Source organism: Girardinichthys multiradiatus, chromosome 13 (assembly GCF_021462225.1).
Source record: "Girardinichthys multiradiatus isolate DD_20200921_A chromosome 13, DD_fGirMul_XY1, whole genome shotgun sequence".
Taxonomy (NCBI): domain Eukaryota; kingdom Metazoa; phylum Chordata; class Actinopteri; order Cyprinodontiformes; family Goodeidae; genus Girardinichthys; species Girardinichthys multiradiatus.
This window is the reverse complement of record NC_061806.1, coordinates 15,035,881-15,053,359: the sequence shown is the minus strand read 5'-3', so window position 1 is coordinate 15,053,359 and position 17,479 is coordinate 15,035,881. Positions and strand designations below refer to the sequence as shown.

Sequence of the window (17,479 nt, the reverse complement as noted above, 5' to 3'; positions counted from 1 at the left end):
TTTTTTCTATTTAGCATCATAAGAAAGGTACTCTGTTTTGTTTTGGCTTCTTGAAATACTTTAATGCATTAACCTTGAATACAAAACTTGAATTTGTGAAAAACAATAAGAAATGCATTTCTGTCTCCAACAAATATGTTTTATACAACACATTATGACAGTGCCAGTCTGGAATACTCCCGGCACTACCCTTAGCGTAACCTCCAGGAACACATGACACCTGGCATTCAGTGCATTTTACACAGAACTCATCAAGGGGAACAGATGTCATTATCAACAGGAATGAAGAAACATTACACTGACAGCTTTACAAACAGCTATGTCACCCAAGGTGTGGAAGAAAAATGACTGGATGCCATTTCGTGGTTTCTGAACTGTAAACTTCGTGCATATGCAAGCACATTTTGTGGACAGTTACCGTGATGCCGTTATTTTCGAAAAGTTGACTACGTCTAGCCCAAGCAATACCCTTCATGCGGCTGAAAGCACGTCCTTGGCGTTGATACCCAATGGATGGAGAGAAATAAGGGATGCTTTATCACCTGAAGCTTACAAAAACAAACCAACATAATACACCTGTGCAGAAACCATCATCATGAACAAACATATTTCAATATGACTGGACAGGCTGCAGCTGTCTTTATAGATGTCATGACTGTGTTTTATTAAGCATTTAGGAATGATTATGAAGAAACAATAGGGTTGTATAAGCAACTTCAGCTTACTATTAAATGTAATAATATAGACACCACCCACATTGATTACACACTTGTAGTGTAATCAATGTAAGAAAATAAATCTTCTTGGATTTTAAAATATTTTGTCATGAATATAAAAATGATATAGCCAATTGACTTCATGTTTGAAAGGCTGTTTGTCTATGGAAAAAAGCCTTCCCTGTTTGACCTAAGTGAGGAGACAGACTTGTTTAGGACTTTCTATTTCCTCTGCCTGCACTGTTCTAAAATTGGAAAAAGGCTTCAGGCTATGAGAACCACACTGCAGCAACTTGTCTATTAATCACACACATCAGCACCCTTGAACTTCTTGGTCATTGTTTCTTTACAAATTAAATTCTCTGTAGTTGGGCCGAAAACAAATGGCTCTTATGTCCCTGTCCCAAAAAGTCCAAACTGGACACAACAAAAACAGAATGAAATGTAATACTGGAAAGTACAAAGTGTGCATGTCCTCATTCTGCTGTGTCATTTATAGCAAATAGGAGTTGAGTCACTGCTCCTCACACTCCCACTCATCTCACCATTCTTTGGTGCATTAAAGTTCTGATTAAGAAGCCTGCAGAGAGTTCATTAGAGGCAACATCAGTTTATTTCAAGAGAGAATGTAGGTTTTCTGCTAACCCAAAACTATTTCATCCGTAATCCAGTTTTGTTTACCTGTTGGTTTGTTAAGGCTTTTAATCCTTTACAGGGCCAATGTGTGCTCTAAAGTATTTGGAGCTATAAAGCAGAAATGTCAAGCTCAAGGTCTGCGAGCCAAATCCGTCTGTATCTGGCCTGTGAGATAATTTCATATATGTATTATTAATGGCCCCAAGTTGGTTACATAGTGCTCAAACCAATCACTCTACAAATCCCAAAGAGTACTGAACAGCAACATGCAGCTGTAAACACGGGTGCACAGAAGCTGCACTTGTAGGAGAGTCAGATGCAGCAAAGAAACACAATTTTTGTGTTGCCAACAACTGACAAACCAAGTCATCCCTGCTGTGTTCCCTGGTGTACATTCTGCTGATAAACTTACCATGGTGCCCAATAGATTCAGAGGATGATATGCTGTTTCTGAAGCACAAGACAATGGCATACAAATATTCTGTAATAAATTCGCTTTGACATGGAGAGCACCAGCACATTTCCCAAAGGAGCTTACAGCACATTTAAGGAAAAGTATGACTTTGTGTAGACCACACAGCTTTCCCCCTGCATCCCAGAGACAATACCTCAATGACACCTCCAACCTGCTCCAAATTTTGCGTGTTTCATAGCTACATACCTGAACATATGCAGCTACCAACCACATACGTAACCGAACGAGACGGCAGACAGAAGCCAGCGTACTGGTGCGTACCTCCAAAGTAGTTCAAAATTTCCAAAGCAAAAAACCTAACACCAAACATTGATATAATGCTTACCAAAGGATGATACCAGGCATGGCATAATGACCAGAGAGAAGAAAAACATGTCTTTGATTGAATGTTAGTGTTCTGTGTTTACATTTTCTCTACAATAAAAGCAATTTAGGACTTACAAAGACTTTTTCATTTATTATATTTTCTGCTTTTGCACACATAGAATGGTTTTCTTTCAGTTAATGGAAAAATATGTTCATCCAACTGTTTGCATTCATATTTCTGATAAAACATTACTATTTTAGTTTTATGAATAAAAATAAATTCATTTTGACTAAGACTTACTGATGTATTAGGTTTTGTCCTCTTCTGTGATTGATTCTGATTTCCCTTGCTATAAAGAATCAATCAAGCCTTATATTTTCCTGAATAAACTCTAATAAAAACATAAAGGAAAAAAAATTAGGTATTCATATTTCATGCAGGTGTCTCATGAGCAGGTTCAATGAGCTTAAAATGCAAGAAGGACCAGACACAAAAGACAAAAAATACAATAGTTTACAGACAATATTTAAACTCAAAAACGCTGTTCACCATCATATGATAAGTTTAACATTATTGTCTTAAATATTCAAAATATCTGCAAAAGTCTGTTTTTCATGTAGTTTGCACAAGTAATGCTTCTTTGCTACCAAGGTTGGATCCAGTAAGACAGGTTTTAAAAAAATTCTTAAAGGATTCTGAGTGTTATAAGACAGACAGAGCAAGAGGTATACACACCAAATAATTTAACCTGCAAAGAGCTGAAGGAGGGGTGTCTATGTAGACAAAACGTGATATTTGATTCAAAATTAATTCATTTGAAGTGTTCTTCTGGGGCGACAGTGGCTCAGGTGGTAGGGGTTTGTCCTGTAACTGTTAGGTTGCCAGTTTGAACCCCTCTCACACTTCACTCAGCCCCACTTCTGTCAGTCTGCCCCAGGGCAGCTGTGGCTACATTGTAGCCTACCACTGTTTGTGTGTCGGGGGCGTGGTTTGGCCAGGCAGTCTGTGGCATTGATTGGGATGTGGCTTTGCTTTGGTGGAGGTGATAGCCGGCCAGCCTGTTTGGTGCCTGCTTGGTGAGGCAAGGTATGCCGTGCGGGAGTGTGAGTGACCGGCATGCAGGGGCACCTCCGGGGTTTGGGTGTGGGGTTGGCGGGGTGCCCTGTCTTAGGTGGGCTGTGGTGGCCTTCCTCCAATGCTTCCTTCTGTTGCTCTGGCCCTTGTCTGGGCGCCGGGCTGCGGTTCAGTGGGTGGAGAATGTCTTGTGCCTGCACTGGGATGGCTGGGGGGTGTGCTCGGTCTGGAGCGGTTGGCCTGCCCGTCCTGGTTACCTGGCTGGTGCTTGTTTCTCTCTCATGGACTGGCAGGCTGGGGTTGCTGACGTTGGCCGGATGGTTAGGCGGGCTTGTCGGTGTGCTGCTCTGCTGGCTGTCGTGTCCGGGGGGGGATTGGTGCAGCAGGCTGGAGTGTGGTGTGGAGGGGTTGCAGCATGTGGGGTGGCAGGGTTGTGTCCTCTTTTTGGAAGTGGGATCATCAGCATTTGAATTGGCTGAGCAATGATGGTGGAGCTGAGCTGGTTGATGTTTCTCCCTGGGCTGTCGTTGCAGTGGCAATGATGTGTGTGGTTGCGGGTAGCATGGTAGCAGCCGGCCTCAGGTGCATGCCACTAGCTGGGAACCTCTTGCCAGGTGAGTTTCTCCCGTCTTGGTTTGGGGTCGGGGGTTCCGTTGTGAGCGCGTTGCTCAGTGGTGTCAGCTCTGTTGCGCCTGTGGGCAGAGGCTGGGGTGACATTGCATGGGGTCCTTACCTTGCTGTCGCGGCAAACTGTGTGGTGAGGGGCAGGGTTCAGCGGGCTTTGCCAGCTCTTCGGGGTCGGATCTCAGTTGGGTTTGGGCACATGTGTTAGGTATCTGTGTCCTGGTTGGGGGTGGCCCTGTAGGGAGATTCATGGTGTGGTTCATGGGGGGTGGGGGATTATGGGGTTGAGATCAGAATTCATTGGGGGGTTGGGACTGTTTCATCCTGGGACGGCTCTGGTTGGCGGACTCGTTTGGACCAGCTAGACGCCTCTTTTGTACATGGCTCCCTCGTGTTTACATACACTTAGAGAGGTTGGCCCTCTGGGGTATCGACACCTAGACCTGGGAGTTAAGAGTATGTATGGTGAGTGCGAGTGAGTGTACAACATCAATTTTTCTGTGTCTTTATGTTGGGTGCATGGGTGTGAGTGTTGTCATGTCTACGCATGCTTGTTACATATAACAAGTTAAACAATAAGTAACCATTATCAAAATTCTCATCATTTTATGTCTATAAAGTGGGTATATTTTGTTGTTCTTTTATAAGTTTAATAAAAATATAATAAAGGTTAGGCTTGGTGGCATAATGGAGATATTATTTTAAAATCTTGACTTTGTGTTCAATACTACTACCTCCATCAAAGAGGAGGCACATGTTTGTTCTCTATGTGTTATAATCCTTAGAAATAAAAGTTGGCATCAATCAAAATTGAAATCATATGGTCTGACCTATAAGAAAACTGAGAATGGGTCTTAGCCAGGAAAAGCCTGATTGGTGTAGATTAGTTTTTTACTATAATATTACATTCTACACACATGTGCATGAATCAAATAAATTACATCTAAACTTTTAAATTTAGTCATACTGGAAAGTCTAACACCAAGTCCTGTGGTGTGAAGAATGTTTTTTTTTTTTTCAGTCTGATTAGGTGTTGTAATAAGGGCTTCATGATAAAGCTAGGCTACCTGACTCATTTCATTTTTCAAAACATGATATTTGGACAATGATAAGGGCTGCTCTTTCCTCTTTTTCTCAATGAAATTTGACCATCACTGTGAAACATTTTTAATTTAAACTTATTTATTACAAAAACTCTTGTAGTTCCTCACAATGGGTCAAAAAGCTTTGTCCATCACAAAGATGATAGTTTCCCAAACAAGCCTCAACTGTCTGATCATTTACATGACACTGTCTAAAAGCAACACTGGAATTTGCAGGCAGACAATCAGAGAGAAAAAAAAAAACTATATGGGCTCTCAGAGAGAAAACTGTCTATGCTATTTTTCAATTAACAAGTTGTCTCATGGTTGGTTGAGTAAAACTGTCCTGAAAATCATCCAAATAATTGTGACTAAGAGAAAACATTTGTTTGTGTTAATGATGGATAATTAGTTTGCTTACATTATCTTTTGGACAACATCCCTGGCAGCACCAATCTCTGAGAAACATCTACATTTGATATTTTTTGACAAAAATTCTTATGTAGTCTAACACATAGGTCAATTATTATAAAACTTGTTCCTTTCCAATTAAAGATTTCAAACTAATTGTATTTTTTTTAAATCAATATCAATGGATGTTAAAAGGACATACAGCCCTGACACAAAAAATCTAATTATGAATTATCTTCTGCATCCTTTTTCATTGCCATTTTTATAAACATGTCCAAGACCTAATTAACATAAATGGAAATCAACAGGCATTTTTACATACTGTTGTTGAACCTTGGGGAAAGAAAAGGTCATTTGATAAAACTTTACTAAGTAGTTGAAAATGTTGCTCCCTTCAATTTACTTGACATTAAAACAGAAGAGTGTGTCACAGAATAAATTAGTGTTTTAATATGGAAGCATTTGAGAGGAATACATTTGTATTTATATATTTTTTGTATGTATTTTGTATTTACATTTGTTTGTGTATATATTTTTCACTTGTACCTACCACTTTGTGATGATACTCTAACATGTCCAGTCAGAACACACAATATCCACTTTATTTTAACATCCTGTGATACTTTGTATGAATTGTGTGCTTGGTATTAAAACAATGTTAAAAAAACAGTCTCCCACAAAGCAAACACAGGTAATGACATGTAGAAATATCAACTCTTAGACTGAAAATGGGAACATGTAGTCCTAACCCCACTTTAAACATTGGGAAGAAATGAATTCTGAATTTGTATACCAGCATATTTACCTGCTTTTCAACTAAACTGCTATGGACAAAGAACAGAGGTTTAGATGTGATTTAATTTCATATTGATCTGACATATGCTTTCAAACCTCAGAGCTCATTAACTGTTTATTTAACAATTTTAAGTGGTAGTTTTCTGTGTTAGATTGAGAATGCAATCAGGTAGGAGGAATTTAGGATGTTATGCACGCATGAATTATAAATGTTTTTTATTGAGTTTTTTGTTAACAAAGCAAAATGAGTGAACATACAGGAGGCTATCAAGTACTGAATGCAGGAATTATACCCTTTCAGTTTATGTGCATAGTCCACACATATTAGTTAAAGCCCGAGGTTAAGCTGCATTCAATTATAGTTGCAGCCACAAACAGTCCAATGAGCACTGGATCCTTGAGGTGGCTGCCTCATACCAGCCACCTCAAGGATTAATATTATAATTTTTCTTTTAGCACAGGATGAATTCCTTACCACAGAGGACTTAAGGAGCTAATTACCTCTATTAGAAAGATTGGATTAGAAACAGCTCTTATCAGTAAACTCCCAAGGATTATTAATGTCATTTGATTTGTTTTTCTGTGTTTGATTTTCTGTATCATTGTAATGTTTTTCCTCATGTACAGCACTTTGAGTGCCTTGTTGCTGAAAAGCGCTATATAAATAAACTTGACTTGACTTGACTTGACTTGGAGTTTTGCAGGAACAGGCACGTAAATATTAAAATTTCAATATAGACTAAAGAAATTTAGCTAAACTGCAAACTAATTACTTCAAAGATACAGCACCCTACTTAAGATGAACAATCTAAAAAAACAACTTTACTGTAAGTTATGTCTTCTTATCAGACTTTACAAATGCAAACAAATTTCACTGTAGTGGCAAGATTTATAAAAATCTTCGCTATTAGGTTTCTACAGCTAGAATTTTGTTTTACTTATTTTCTTCACATATTTTATATGGAGATCAGTATCAGAAGTCATTTGCAGAGACAGCAAAAAAAATGATTTCAGATTTTCCAATAATTTTCATTTTATTTATGTTTATTGATAGGAGCACAAGCAAGCCAAGACAGTGATAAGTCATATGCTAAACGTTTGCTGCTAAACCTTTTTTTCCCATGAATCAAATCCTGTCTCAGTTTATGTTGCTCTTATATAACAGGAAAAAGAACCTGACAAACTGATTACTCTGTGCCCTATTTATCTGACACCTTTTCTATTTTTTAGCAAATTTGTCTGCTACTCTTTTTCATTCTTTTACACGAAATAAAAAAAACTCAATCCTTTAAGTCAGTTAACTTTTTTCCTCCAATTTACCAGTTTGACATAAAGTCCAGCTTTCTCAATTAGCACATCTGTAAGTGTATGTTTAAAACAAAATTGTCCATTACATCATAAACTTTTAGAAATACTGAACCAGGCTGACAGGATAAATGTCTCTCCTTTTCATTATTCAGATGCTGTAAGCAAATTGCTCAAACAAAAGTAGCAATGACAGAGGAGAATGAAAAGCTGCCAATAAAACTGGATATAATATGCTTTCTGTGAAACAAAATCAACTTTTACAATGTTTTTAGGTGAAAATGTTGCTGTGTAAATCTGAAAAATGTGATTGGTTTATTAATATATCTCTTAATTGCAAAAGTGCTCCTGCTGCACTAACAGTTGGCTCACCCTTACCAGCTGTCAGCTGATGGAGCGGTCAAGGCACGCTAAACCTGGAGAGAACAGCTGATTCCCAGCACACAGAAGGGGGTCTCTGCAGTGTCTAAGTGGGAGTTTCTTGGGTTGGGGGCAGTTTGTGTAAGACATGAATGGTCCAATCAACTTTTGTGGAAGGAGTTGGTGAAAGTGGTAATTGGTTGTGGGAGGAGTTTGTGAAAGACACGAGTGGTCCCATTGATAATTTTGGATGGGGTTTAAGGAAACCATAACGATCAGATGTAATTACTCTCCACGGTTATGTCGCAAGACATAAAAACTTTTTTTTTCGTTTCTCAAGAGTTTTTGGTTTGTAATTTTATTGACAATCCCTAAGCGAACCACCGTGTGTAGGGAGAGGGAGCAGGGAGAGCTGCTACACGAAGTTGGCTTGCCTGCATTGGTTCAAACGAAAGGAAGACATAGCTGATTTTGCGGTACACGAATATCCAATATCCAAGTCCCCAGAAGGGGGACTTGGGTATTGTGCGTCTGTGGTCAATAAGAAGTAAGTGTACAGCTTGTAAAACATTGTAAATTTGCGGTTCCCTCACAACAATTCAACACACAGTCATTAATGTCTAAACCGTTGGCAACAAAAGTAAGTACAGCCCTAAGTGAAAATGTCCAAATTGTACCCAATTAGCCATTTCCCTCCCTGGTGTGAATGGGGGGCAGGTGTGTTAAAATTGGGGCTATCGCTCTCAGACTCTCTTATAATGATCATTGGAAGTTCAAAATGACACCTGATGGAAAAGAACCCTTGCGGATGTGAGAAAAGGATTGTTGCTGTTCATAAAGATGGCCTAGCGTGTCAGAAGATTGCCAACACCTTGAAACTGAGCTGCAGCATGGTGGCCAAGACCATACAGATGCTTACCCGGACAGGTTTCACTCGGAACAGGTCTCGCAATGGTCAACATGCAGGTTGTCTTTTGGAAATATAGATGTATAAGTGCTGCCAGCTTTGTTGCAGAGGTTGAAGGGGGGTTGTCCTGTCAGTGCTCAGATCATACGCCGCACGCTGCATTAAATTGGTCTGCATGGTTGTCACCCCAGAAGGAAGCCTCTTTTAAACATAACAAGCAAAAAAGCCCTCAAATAGTTTCCTGAAGACAAGCATGCTAAACAGATGGATTACTAGAACCATGTCCAGTGGTCTTCAACATGACAACGACCCCAAACACACCTACAAGATGACAACTGCCTTGCTGGCCTGGCCAAGCATCTCTAAACACAGTTGAGTTTCTGTGGAGCATCCTTAAACGGAAGGTGAAGGAGCGCAAGGTCTCTAACATCCATAAGTAATGTGATGTCATTATGGAGGAGTGGAAGAAGATTCCAGTGGCAACCTGTGAAGCTCTGGTGAACTCCAAACCCAAGAGAGTTAAGGCAGTGCTGGTCAATAAGGGTGGCTGGCTGTACTCACTTTAGTTTCCAACGATTTAGACATCGATGGCTGTGTGTAGAGTTATTTTGAGGGGACAGCAAATTGCATTGTCTCAAAGTGTCTAGCTTTTCTAGTGTTATCCTATGAAAAGATATCATAAAACATTTACAAAAATGTGAGGGGTGTACTGACTTTTGTGAGATACTGTAAATCTTTTTTTAAACCTCACAGTTTTTGAACGATCAGAAATTGCTTTATGATACTAATAAACATGATCATCTCTCCTCCTTGGTTCTTAGCATTCACACTATGTTGGTGTGGCCTATTTTGTCACATTCATATGACCCATTTAACCTTGCAAATTTAATGAGTAGAGCTGCTATATTATAGATCAAGGGGATTAATTGCTTCATAGACTGATCATGTACCACTGTTTGTGGTAAACAAGCAGCCAAATGAAAGCTGAAACAGTAAACCGTATCTTAACTCATGCTCTGCAAAATATACAAGAACACGATCGAACACACACTCATGCGCACACACTCACACGCATGAACACACACACAGACACACACCACTTCTTTGGGGCTAAATAATGACAAACGGAGGCACGTAGCTAAGGTGATTAATTATCCATGTCACCTGATGGGACGATGAGCAAAAAAAAAAGTTAGATTTTCCTTTCTTTTTTTCCCCAAAAGCATTTCAGAATACAGATTCGATTGGAGAAATGACAACCATATGTTGATGGATGACCACAGGCTAGTATTAATCAAAAACACAGATAGAGGCGATGCTACGAGGACAGATGACTGTATCTGTTAGCAGGCAATACAATGAGAACCAGCAGGATGTTTATACATGATATCAAAGTAATTAAAAAACTCCACCAAGACAGCAGATGGTAAATATGCTAAAAAACTTTCGTAATGAAATTGTTCTGAAACGTATTTACAAAAAATACAATTCAACACAAGAAATCATTAAGATACTGCTACCTAAAATTAAAAAGAATATCAATATTTCAAGACGGAATGATCATTATGTCCACATTAAAAAGTTACTTTCCCACTAAATTATCAGTTATAGTAAAATTTTGTATTTTTTGCTCTCATATTTAAGTTTGCCTGACATTCAGGAATAATGGAAACTATTACATCAAATAAAAAGCATCAATTATTGGCTGAGGGCATTTACCTATTTCTCTTTTATCTAAATCTAATGAAGTGGAGCATTAAAATAAAATTGTAGAGAAGGTCTTTTTTTTTTTTTATCCGGTGACTATGTCAAATAGCAATTCTAAAATAATGTATTAGCTTTCAAATTTGTTTTCCTTGTTCACCATCCTTCTTGTTCAATGTGTGATTATTTCAACAGTTACTTGAATGGCATTTTGGGAAATGCAGGAAATTATATACAGTTTGAGAAAACCCTATGTTCAATCCCAATAATAGGTCAGGATGCCCAAATACCAGCTCTCCACCCAGCCCTCACACCAGGACAACAGTGCATGTGGATACTAGACTTCCTGAGAATGCTAGGATGGAACATGGTATCTCCTCCACTCTCTGCATGGCTGTCTCCTCAGCCCTCTTCTCTACTCACTATTCATGATTGTTCTCCCATGCATTCACTACCAGAACTGCAACAAGTGATTATTTTGCTAATTGATTAATCTGTTGAGTATTTTTTCGATACACAATCGCCTAGCAAAAGGTGTTATATAGGTTTTTTTTTTTTTAAGAATTTGAACTAGGTGAAGCTAAATACTTGAGTTCTGGATAGAGCATATTTACAGACAAAGGTTTTTCATCAGCAAAAGGTATATTTTTTTTGTACAGTTTTGGCTTAATTACTACTCTGAGTGTGTTGTTCTTTCCGCAAATTATATGTTTTAGAGTCTGTATACTCCAGTTAACGTATATTCTTTATACTATATTAGTTGAGTATTATTTCAATAATCGATTTTCTGAATAACTGTGTCACATGCTTGTCAGGAGGTCTAGCGGTCTTGGAGGTGAGACCCAAAAACAGTTGAAAAAAGAGCAGGCGCAAAAAGAATTCAGCTGAAACTGTTTTAATCGTTTTGATGCAGCAAAGTAACCAAGCCACACCAACAACAACACAGACAATGACAGACATACTACTTAAATAGCGGTGGAACTAAATTGGGAGAAACCATTGCAAATTCTCAATTGGATTTAGAGCTAAACTTTGAAGGGGCCATTCTAGCACTCACCATTCTATTGTTGTTTTGGATGTATTTTTGAGGTTGTCCTGCTCAAAGATGAACCTCTGTCTTAGTCCAAAGTCTCTTGGAGACCACAGAACAGTGCTTTGTGATATATTCAAAGTGCGGGATAGTGTTTTATAACATCTTTCCAGACCTAACTGGTGTGTTTCTTGGTTTTCTTTTAAAATACTTTAATTTTTTTTATCTATTTACTATTAACTTGATACTGGGTTAGGAACTACATTTAAATCAGTAGAGTAGATCTTGACTGCTGCGGTTGAGTTTTGCGTCAACACAGCCATCCTTTAAAATTTTGGCTTTTTATTTTTAAAAGAAAGAAAACCGTTGTAACCTAAAGTAGATGTTTTTTTTTTCAAGACTGGATGAAAACTACAAAACTTCAAAAAATACAGCTATCTCTGCTGTATTAAGCTAAATGTTTGTGGCTTGAAACCAACTGTGGTCTGAATACAAAAATGAAGTAATGTCATGTATATGAGGCAAAAAATTCAGCAAAGGGGCAGAAAGAGTGACCTCTACACCTATTGATTCCAGGCTGTCTGTCACAATGGCAGACCATCAAGGATGTGAGAAGCAGATTAATTTTTTAAAGTGTTGAGGCAGCTATTTCTGACAAACTTTTCAGAATGTAAACATGTTAGAGGATTCAAATTATATCAAAGAATGATCTTTAAATGATGATCTTTAAATTAATGTAAAGAATATACACACTTAGTATTTGATGGAAGCAGAATTTTATGTTTTTATTTATTTATTTATTTTAACTTTCCTGCAGTGGCGTTTCAGGCATACCATATGGAGCAGATGGTTGCCTACATATGCCAGGGCAGTATTACTCAACAAAAAGAATATCTCAAGACAGTATACTAATCACGTAATTAACCTTATTAATTCCAGATTCAATCCAGCATCAAAATAGGCAAGCCTCATTGATATTATAGCAACCTGTGTCCGTATGACCTTCCAATGGCCTGCACCAACTCCCAGCAGCATGATCCACTGGCACCAAGCAGGGGAGACCCCCCAGAGCCCCCCAACTTGTCGGGTAGGCACCAGCTCACCGCAGCAGTTGCAACCCGGGATGACCAAGGTAGGAGGGACGCGTTGTATTTGACCCTGGGGGGCCAGTCCCTGAGACGCCTAAAGGTTGAGATACCCAGCAGAACCCAGCGCAGCCCCCACAGCCCTCAACCAGCCCAACACATCTCCCGGAGCCATCAGCCACCAGACAGACAGGGGCCCACCACACCGAGACGTGGCCCGAGCACCCACAGACGACACCCCACCAAGACAGGCAGTCCTGAGAGCAAACAAGGTTTTTGAAAGAAATATGGCCCAGCAGTGTCACACAAAGTAAACTGTAGAAAACTCTTAAAAATGCTGAAGCCTTCTAAATAGTCTCAGTGGGGATGAGAGAGAAAGAATTGGACATATCTAGAGATCAATGCTTTATATACATAAAGAAACTGTAAAAACAGCACAGAAATGTATGCTGTGCATGGGGGTAAATTCATAGGACACCAGAGGGGTAGGGAAAATGTCTTTTACTGAGGTGTATTTCATATGTGGTCTTTCCCAACATGCTCCCTACCCAAGAAGACTTTTCTCTATTTGCATTTGAACCTAAAGCCTTTAAATAAAACTCAGCCCAGCCAACCACATCTTTCAATCAAAATATTAGAAACAAGGTCATGTTTGGAGTTTCCTAGCTTAGTCATTGTGCATGCAGGGAAGCAAATGAATATTTTGTGATTCTATGAACATTTTCACACCACACCGTGAAGTGTAATTGGGTTTTATGACATATGTCCTTAATTATTGCAGAATCAGCACTTACAAGAATTGTCAAATGTGAAAACACCAGGGTGGACTTTTAGGGCAATTGGTTAACCCTGACTAGTGTAATGTGTTTAAAGACGTATAGATGTCAGATGGCTTTGTATGTTTGCAAACCTTACAATGTGTCAAAGGGCCTCGTTCAAATCTAGCAGTAACATTTGTCCTGGACAACCTGGTCACATGGCTGGGGAGCATTAATTTTGGATATGGTAAATATGGCTCTTCACCCACTTGTTCACTTGTTTGTGGATCAGCAGAAAGAGGGGCTTGCTCTGAGTGCCATGGACACCACTGGGGATGCATTCACAGCAGGTTGAGGACAACTTCATTCAGACCAGATACAGAGGTGTTCTGGGACACCTCTGTAAACAGAATTATTCTGCCCCAGCAGCACAACTTTAGCTATGTACAGCTAGACAGATAGTTAACAAGATGAAGAAAGGAGAACTGTTGGAGTTTTTGTTAAGGATTTGTGTTTTTGTCTTGGTTTTCTTTTCTTTTCAACAAGTTTTTCTTATTCTCACTTTGTGTCTGCTATGAATCAGAAAAAGGCGGACCCAAGATTCAGCCAGACACAGTAATGAAAGTTTAAAAGGTATATTCAGCCACAGGAAAACGTCACACAGGTAACACTCCTCACAGCTTCCAGAAATCACTAAGGCAGAAATAGGGATTAGTGACTTGTAGTCTCTCCAGATTTTGCAGGGGTCAGAAAAGCCACTAACCTGCTTTTGTCTTAAGTGGAACTTGAAACCCAGAGGGGAAACCTCAGTGAGCGGCAGGCGTTGATCACCACAGCACAGGTAAGAAGTGACTCCAGGCTGAATAATCCGAGGGCTAGGCTGGCTCAATAATCCAAGGACAGAAACAGGGTCAACGATCGGAACAAGAGGCGTCAGGCAAGGGGCAGGCAGAGGCATAAACCAGATGCAGGAAACAAGGTCGACAACCAAAATCCAAATAGTCCGACAGGGAGCAGGCAGAGGCATAAATCCAAAAAGCAAGGCAAGGTCAAGAACAATGATCAGACAAGAAGGAACGCTGGATATCTACTCACACGAATGGCTTTCAAAAATCTGGCACTGTCTGCTTGTCAGAGTCGGTATATATCAGGAAAGACACAGGTGCTTGGCATTCCACAGATTGCACTACACTGCAGCAGCCACCAGGTGCATCTAATCTGCTGATTGCAGCCAGGGAGACAGGGTAGAGCAGACGTGCCAGAATCATAACAGTTTCTTTATATTCTTTTTTAAGAAGACGAAGGTATGACCAAGGTTCGTAATGAAACAGCCTCACGTCTGAACTCCGTGCTGTTACTCTGACTGGCCCGTCCCATAAAAGGGTCAAACTAGAAACTAATGTTACTACTTTCTGGTTCCCCTAGAATTTATCACTATTGTCGCGAGGCAGCGCACTCCTCGCCTGGTATATTTTATACCACATTTACATTTTAAGTACCCAACAAATTAACTACATTACAGAATCATTACCTAAACAACATCTGTCAACACCAACATGACTCATCAAGATGTTCCATATTGTTAAGAGACTTTTGACATAAGAAAAACAAGCACTGAGATTGGTTTGATGTAGGTTTTCGGAACATCTTCCCTCACAATCTTGATTTCGACCTTGCGAACCTTATTGTCTTTGCTTGGGATTGTTTTTATAACCAGACCAACTGGCCAATCGCTCCTCTGAGCTTGAGTATCCTTCACCAGAACCACGTCACCCTCTTCGATGTTTGGCCTGTCGTCAGTCCACTTCTGATGGTTCTAGAGTGACGCCAGATACTCCTGTCTCCATCGTTTCAAAAAGGTTTCAGCCAAGCATTGCACTTGCTTCCACTGAGTTTTGTGAAGATCCATATTAGCGAAATCTTTTAGAAGAGATGTAACCGGAGTCATCTTTTGAGTTAAAATCATTGCTGGAGTCAAAACGGTTGGGTCGTTAGGATCTGTTGAGACTGAGGTCAATGATCTGGAGTTGAGAATAGCCATTACTTCTGCCATCAGAGTTATTAAAACCTCATGCGTGTGACGGTTAGAGCCAGACTTCTGTAACATCCTCTCCAGAATACGACGGGCCACTCCTATCATCCTTTCCCAACAACCTCCAATATGGGATGAGTGGGGAGCATTTGAAAGTCCATGAACAACGTTGATTATCCATGTAACTTGCCAAGCCTGGATCACTGGTGAGAAATTTTAACTCTGCATGCGTCAAAGAAGTTCATCCCTCTGTCTGATCTGAACTGTTTTGATGGCCCATGGATTGCGGAAAAACATCGGAGGGCGTTTATGAAGCTCGAAGCAGACATAGATTCCATTACTTCAATGAGTACTGCTCTCATACTCATACACGTGAAAAAGACTGCCCATCGCTTACTTTCTGCTCCATCAACCTCTCTCTCAGTTTCTTGCAAGTCACACAGTTATAAAGGACACTAGACACCAGCGGCTTGCCTCCCGCTATCCATACTCCTGCTGACTGGATGGCTCCCTCAGTTAAATGACAATCTTGGTGGAAAACTTCCTCATGATAATGTCTCACTATAAGAGTTGTTACGTGGTGAGTTTTAGACAATATGAGAGGATGCTTCTCATCTTTCTATAAGTCCGCATTAGTAAGGCGTCCTCAATCCGGAGGAGTCCATCGTCATCGATGAAAGGGTTAGCTTTCTCAGAGGGCTCTGTTTGGAGACCCCGTCTCTCGAGCTTCATAACTCTTCACTATAGGATTCATACTGTACAGAACGAATGACAACTGCTTTAGCCTGCCTTCGTGCGTCGACATCTGTCTTGGTGAACCTTCGTGCTAATTGAATGAGTCTTGTGATGGCTTGTAGTAGTCTCTTCCAACTAGAAAATCGTTCACAGTCCTGTCCTAATGCAAGCAGCGTTTTTTTTATGTCTGTGCACCACCTGTGTAAAATCTCCCAGTTCATTCAATCGAACGCACCGATCTCCTTGGCAACTGTTCTGTTTTGGAGGTAAATGCGCATGCGGTCTCGTGTATCGTATGTAAAATCTCTGGTCATAAGCGATGTTTTCGAGCTGTACTGTGCTGTTGTAATTCAGCAAAATAACATGAAACACAACTAGTTACTCTCCCTTTGCTTTTAACTGGGGTATTTAGCAGCGTGCAGACAGACATTAAACGTAGCGGTGCTCGTTTTAAAGGCTGGCCGTTCACAACAGCCTCAAGCTCCAAGGGGAGAGAAGCAAAGCAAGAGCAATTAGGCTCCAGCATAGCAGAACAGTCCAGAAACAATCTGGAATGAGGGGAAAATAGCTATATTTATAAAAAGATTAGGTTGTGTTATAGACCACCTATTGGTAGTGGATCTGATCATCTTTGTGTGCTCGTGAATTTTTGCAGCCGTAAGTGGTTCTGGATGACGGCTTCATAGCAGACAGTCGTTCTTCCCTCTTCCCGGTACTGTGTACCGGCGCAGAATTATTTAGTGGTACACAGTACCGGACCGTTCCGGCTCACTTTCACCCCTGCCTATAACTCTCTGCACTGTCATCAAACTCCATCAAACCCAATGTGACCACCTCTCTTCTCATTATGTATTTTGTGATGTCTGGTGGAGGTGTTGACAGTTTAAGAAAGTGGTCTGGGAGCTGATTTTGTTGTACAGGTTGTTCTTGGTAAACTAGGTTTGTATGTGGATTCAGAGCTCTTTGGCCAACAAGCATTGTTAAAAAATTGCTTAAGTGTTAGTTAACCTAAAACAATTATATATTCATAGAATTATTCTTAAACAAGGTCTTGTGTGTCATGTTTTTTTTTTTTTTTTACATCTGACTGGTGCATGGAAACATTATGGAGACAGCTTGAAGGTTTGACAGGTTTTTTGATTGATAGATCATCTAGATTCTAGGCAGGATCCAGACTGGACACTGAGGAGGAGAGTTAAGTGGTTAAAATCAATTTTTAATATTTAATATATGATATCTATTTTAACGATGAGGCTAGCTTGTGCATCCCATGAATGTTGCTGAAAGGGAATGCAAGCACAGCAGAGCATGGTGTCAATTGAGACGAGCCAATTTATATAACATTAGACATGTTGCTCTTAAGTGCACATAGTTTTATCAAAAGTGTCAATGTACCTGATCAGAACTGGTTTAAAAAAGATCTCTTCATCCTGTTAATTGAAG

General features: G+C 39.9%; 1 protein-coding gene across 1 annotated transcript; it reads right to left on the bottom strand.

The window, feature by feature from the left end:
• Window positions 1–938: 938 nt before the first annotated feature.
• LOC124879387 (sporozoite surface protein 2-like) lies at window positions 939–4,083 on the bottom strand. Its single transcript, XM_047383931.1, has 3 exons — window positions 3,942–4,083; window positions 3,099–3,683; window positions 939–961 (listed from the first exon to the last, which is right to left on the bottom strand). Exons 1-3 carry the CDS (start codon window positions 4,081–4,083, stop codon window positions 939–941), a joined length of 750 nt encoding a protein of 249 aa, XP_047239887.1.
• Between the last annotated feature and the right edge of the window lie 13,396 nt (window positions 4,084–17,479).

What these genes read in the sequence shown, in the direction of transcription:
- LOC124879387 (XM_047383931.1), bottom strand. Translation starts at nt 4,083, where the DNA reads ATGAATCTCCCTACAGGGCCACCCCCAACCAGGACACAGATACCTAAC. An exon ending in CAGTTTGCCGCGACAGCAAG is followed by an intron (nt 3,684 to 3,941) that starts GTAAGGACCCCA and finishes ATCATTGCTCAG; the next exon opens with CCAATTCAAATGCTGATGAT. An exon ending in CCCCCGACACACAAACAGTG is followed by an intron (nt 962 to 3,098) that starts GTAGGCTACAAT and finishes TTCCAATTTTAG; the next exon opens with AACAGTGCAGGCAGAGGAAA.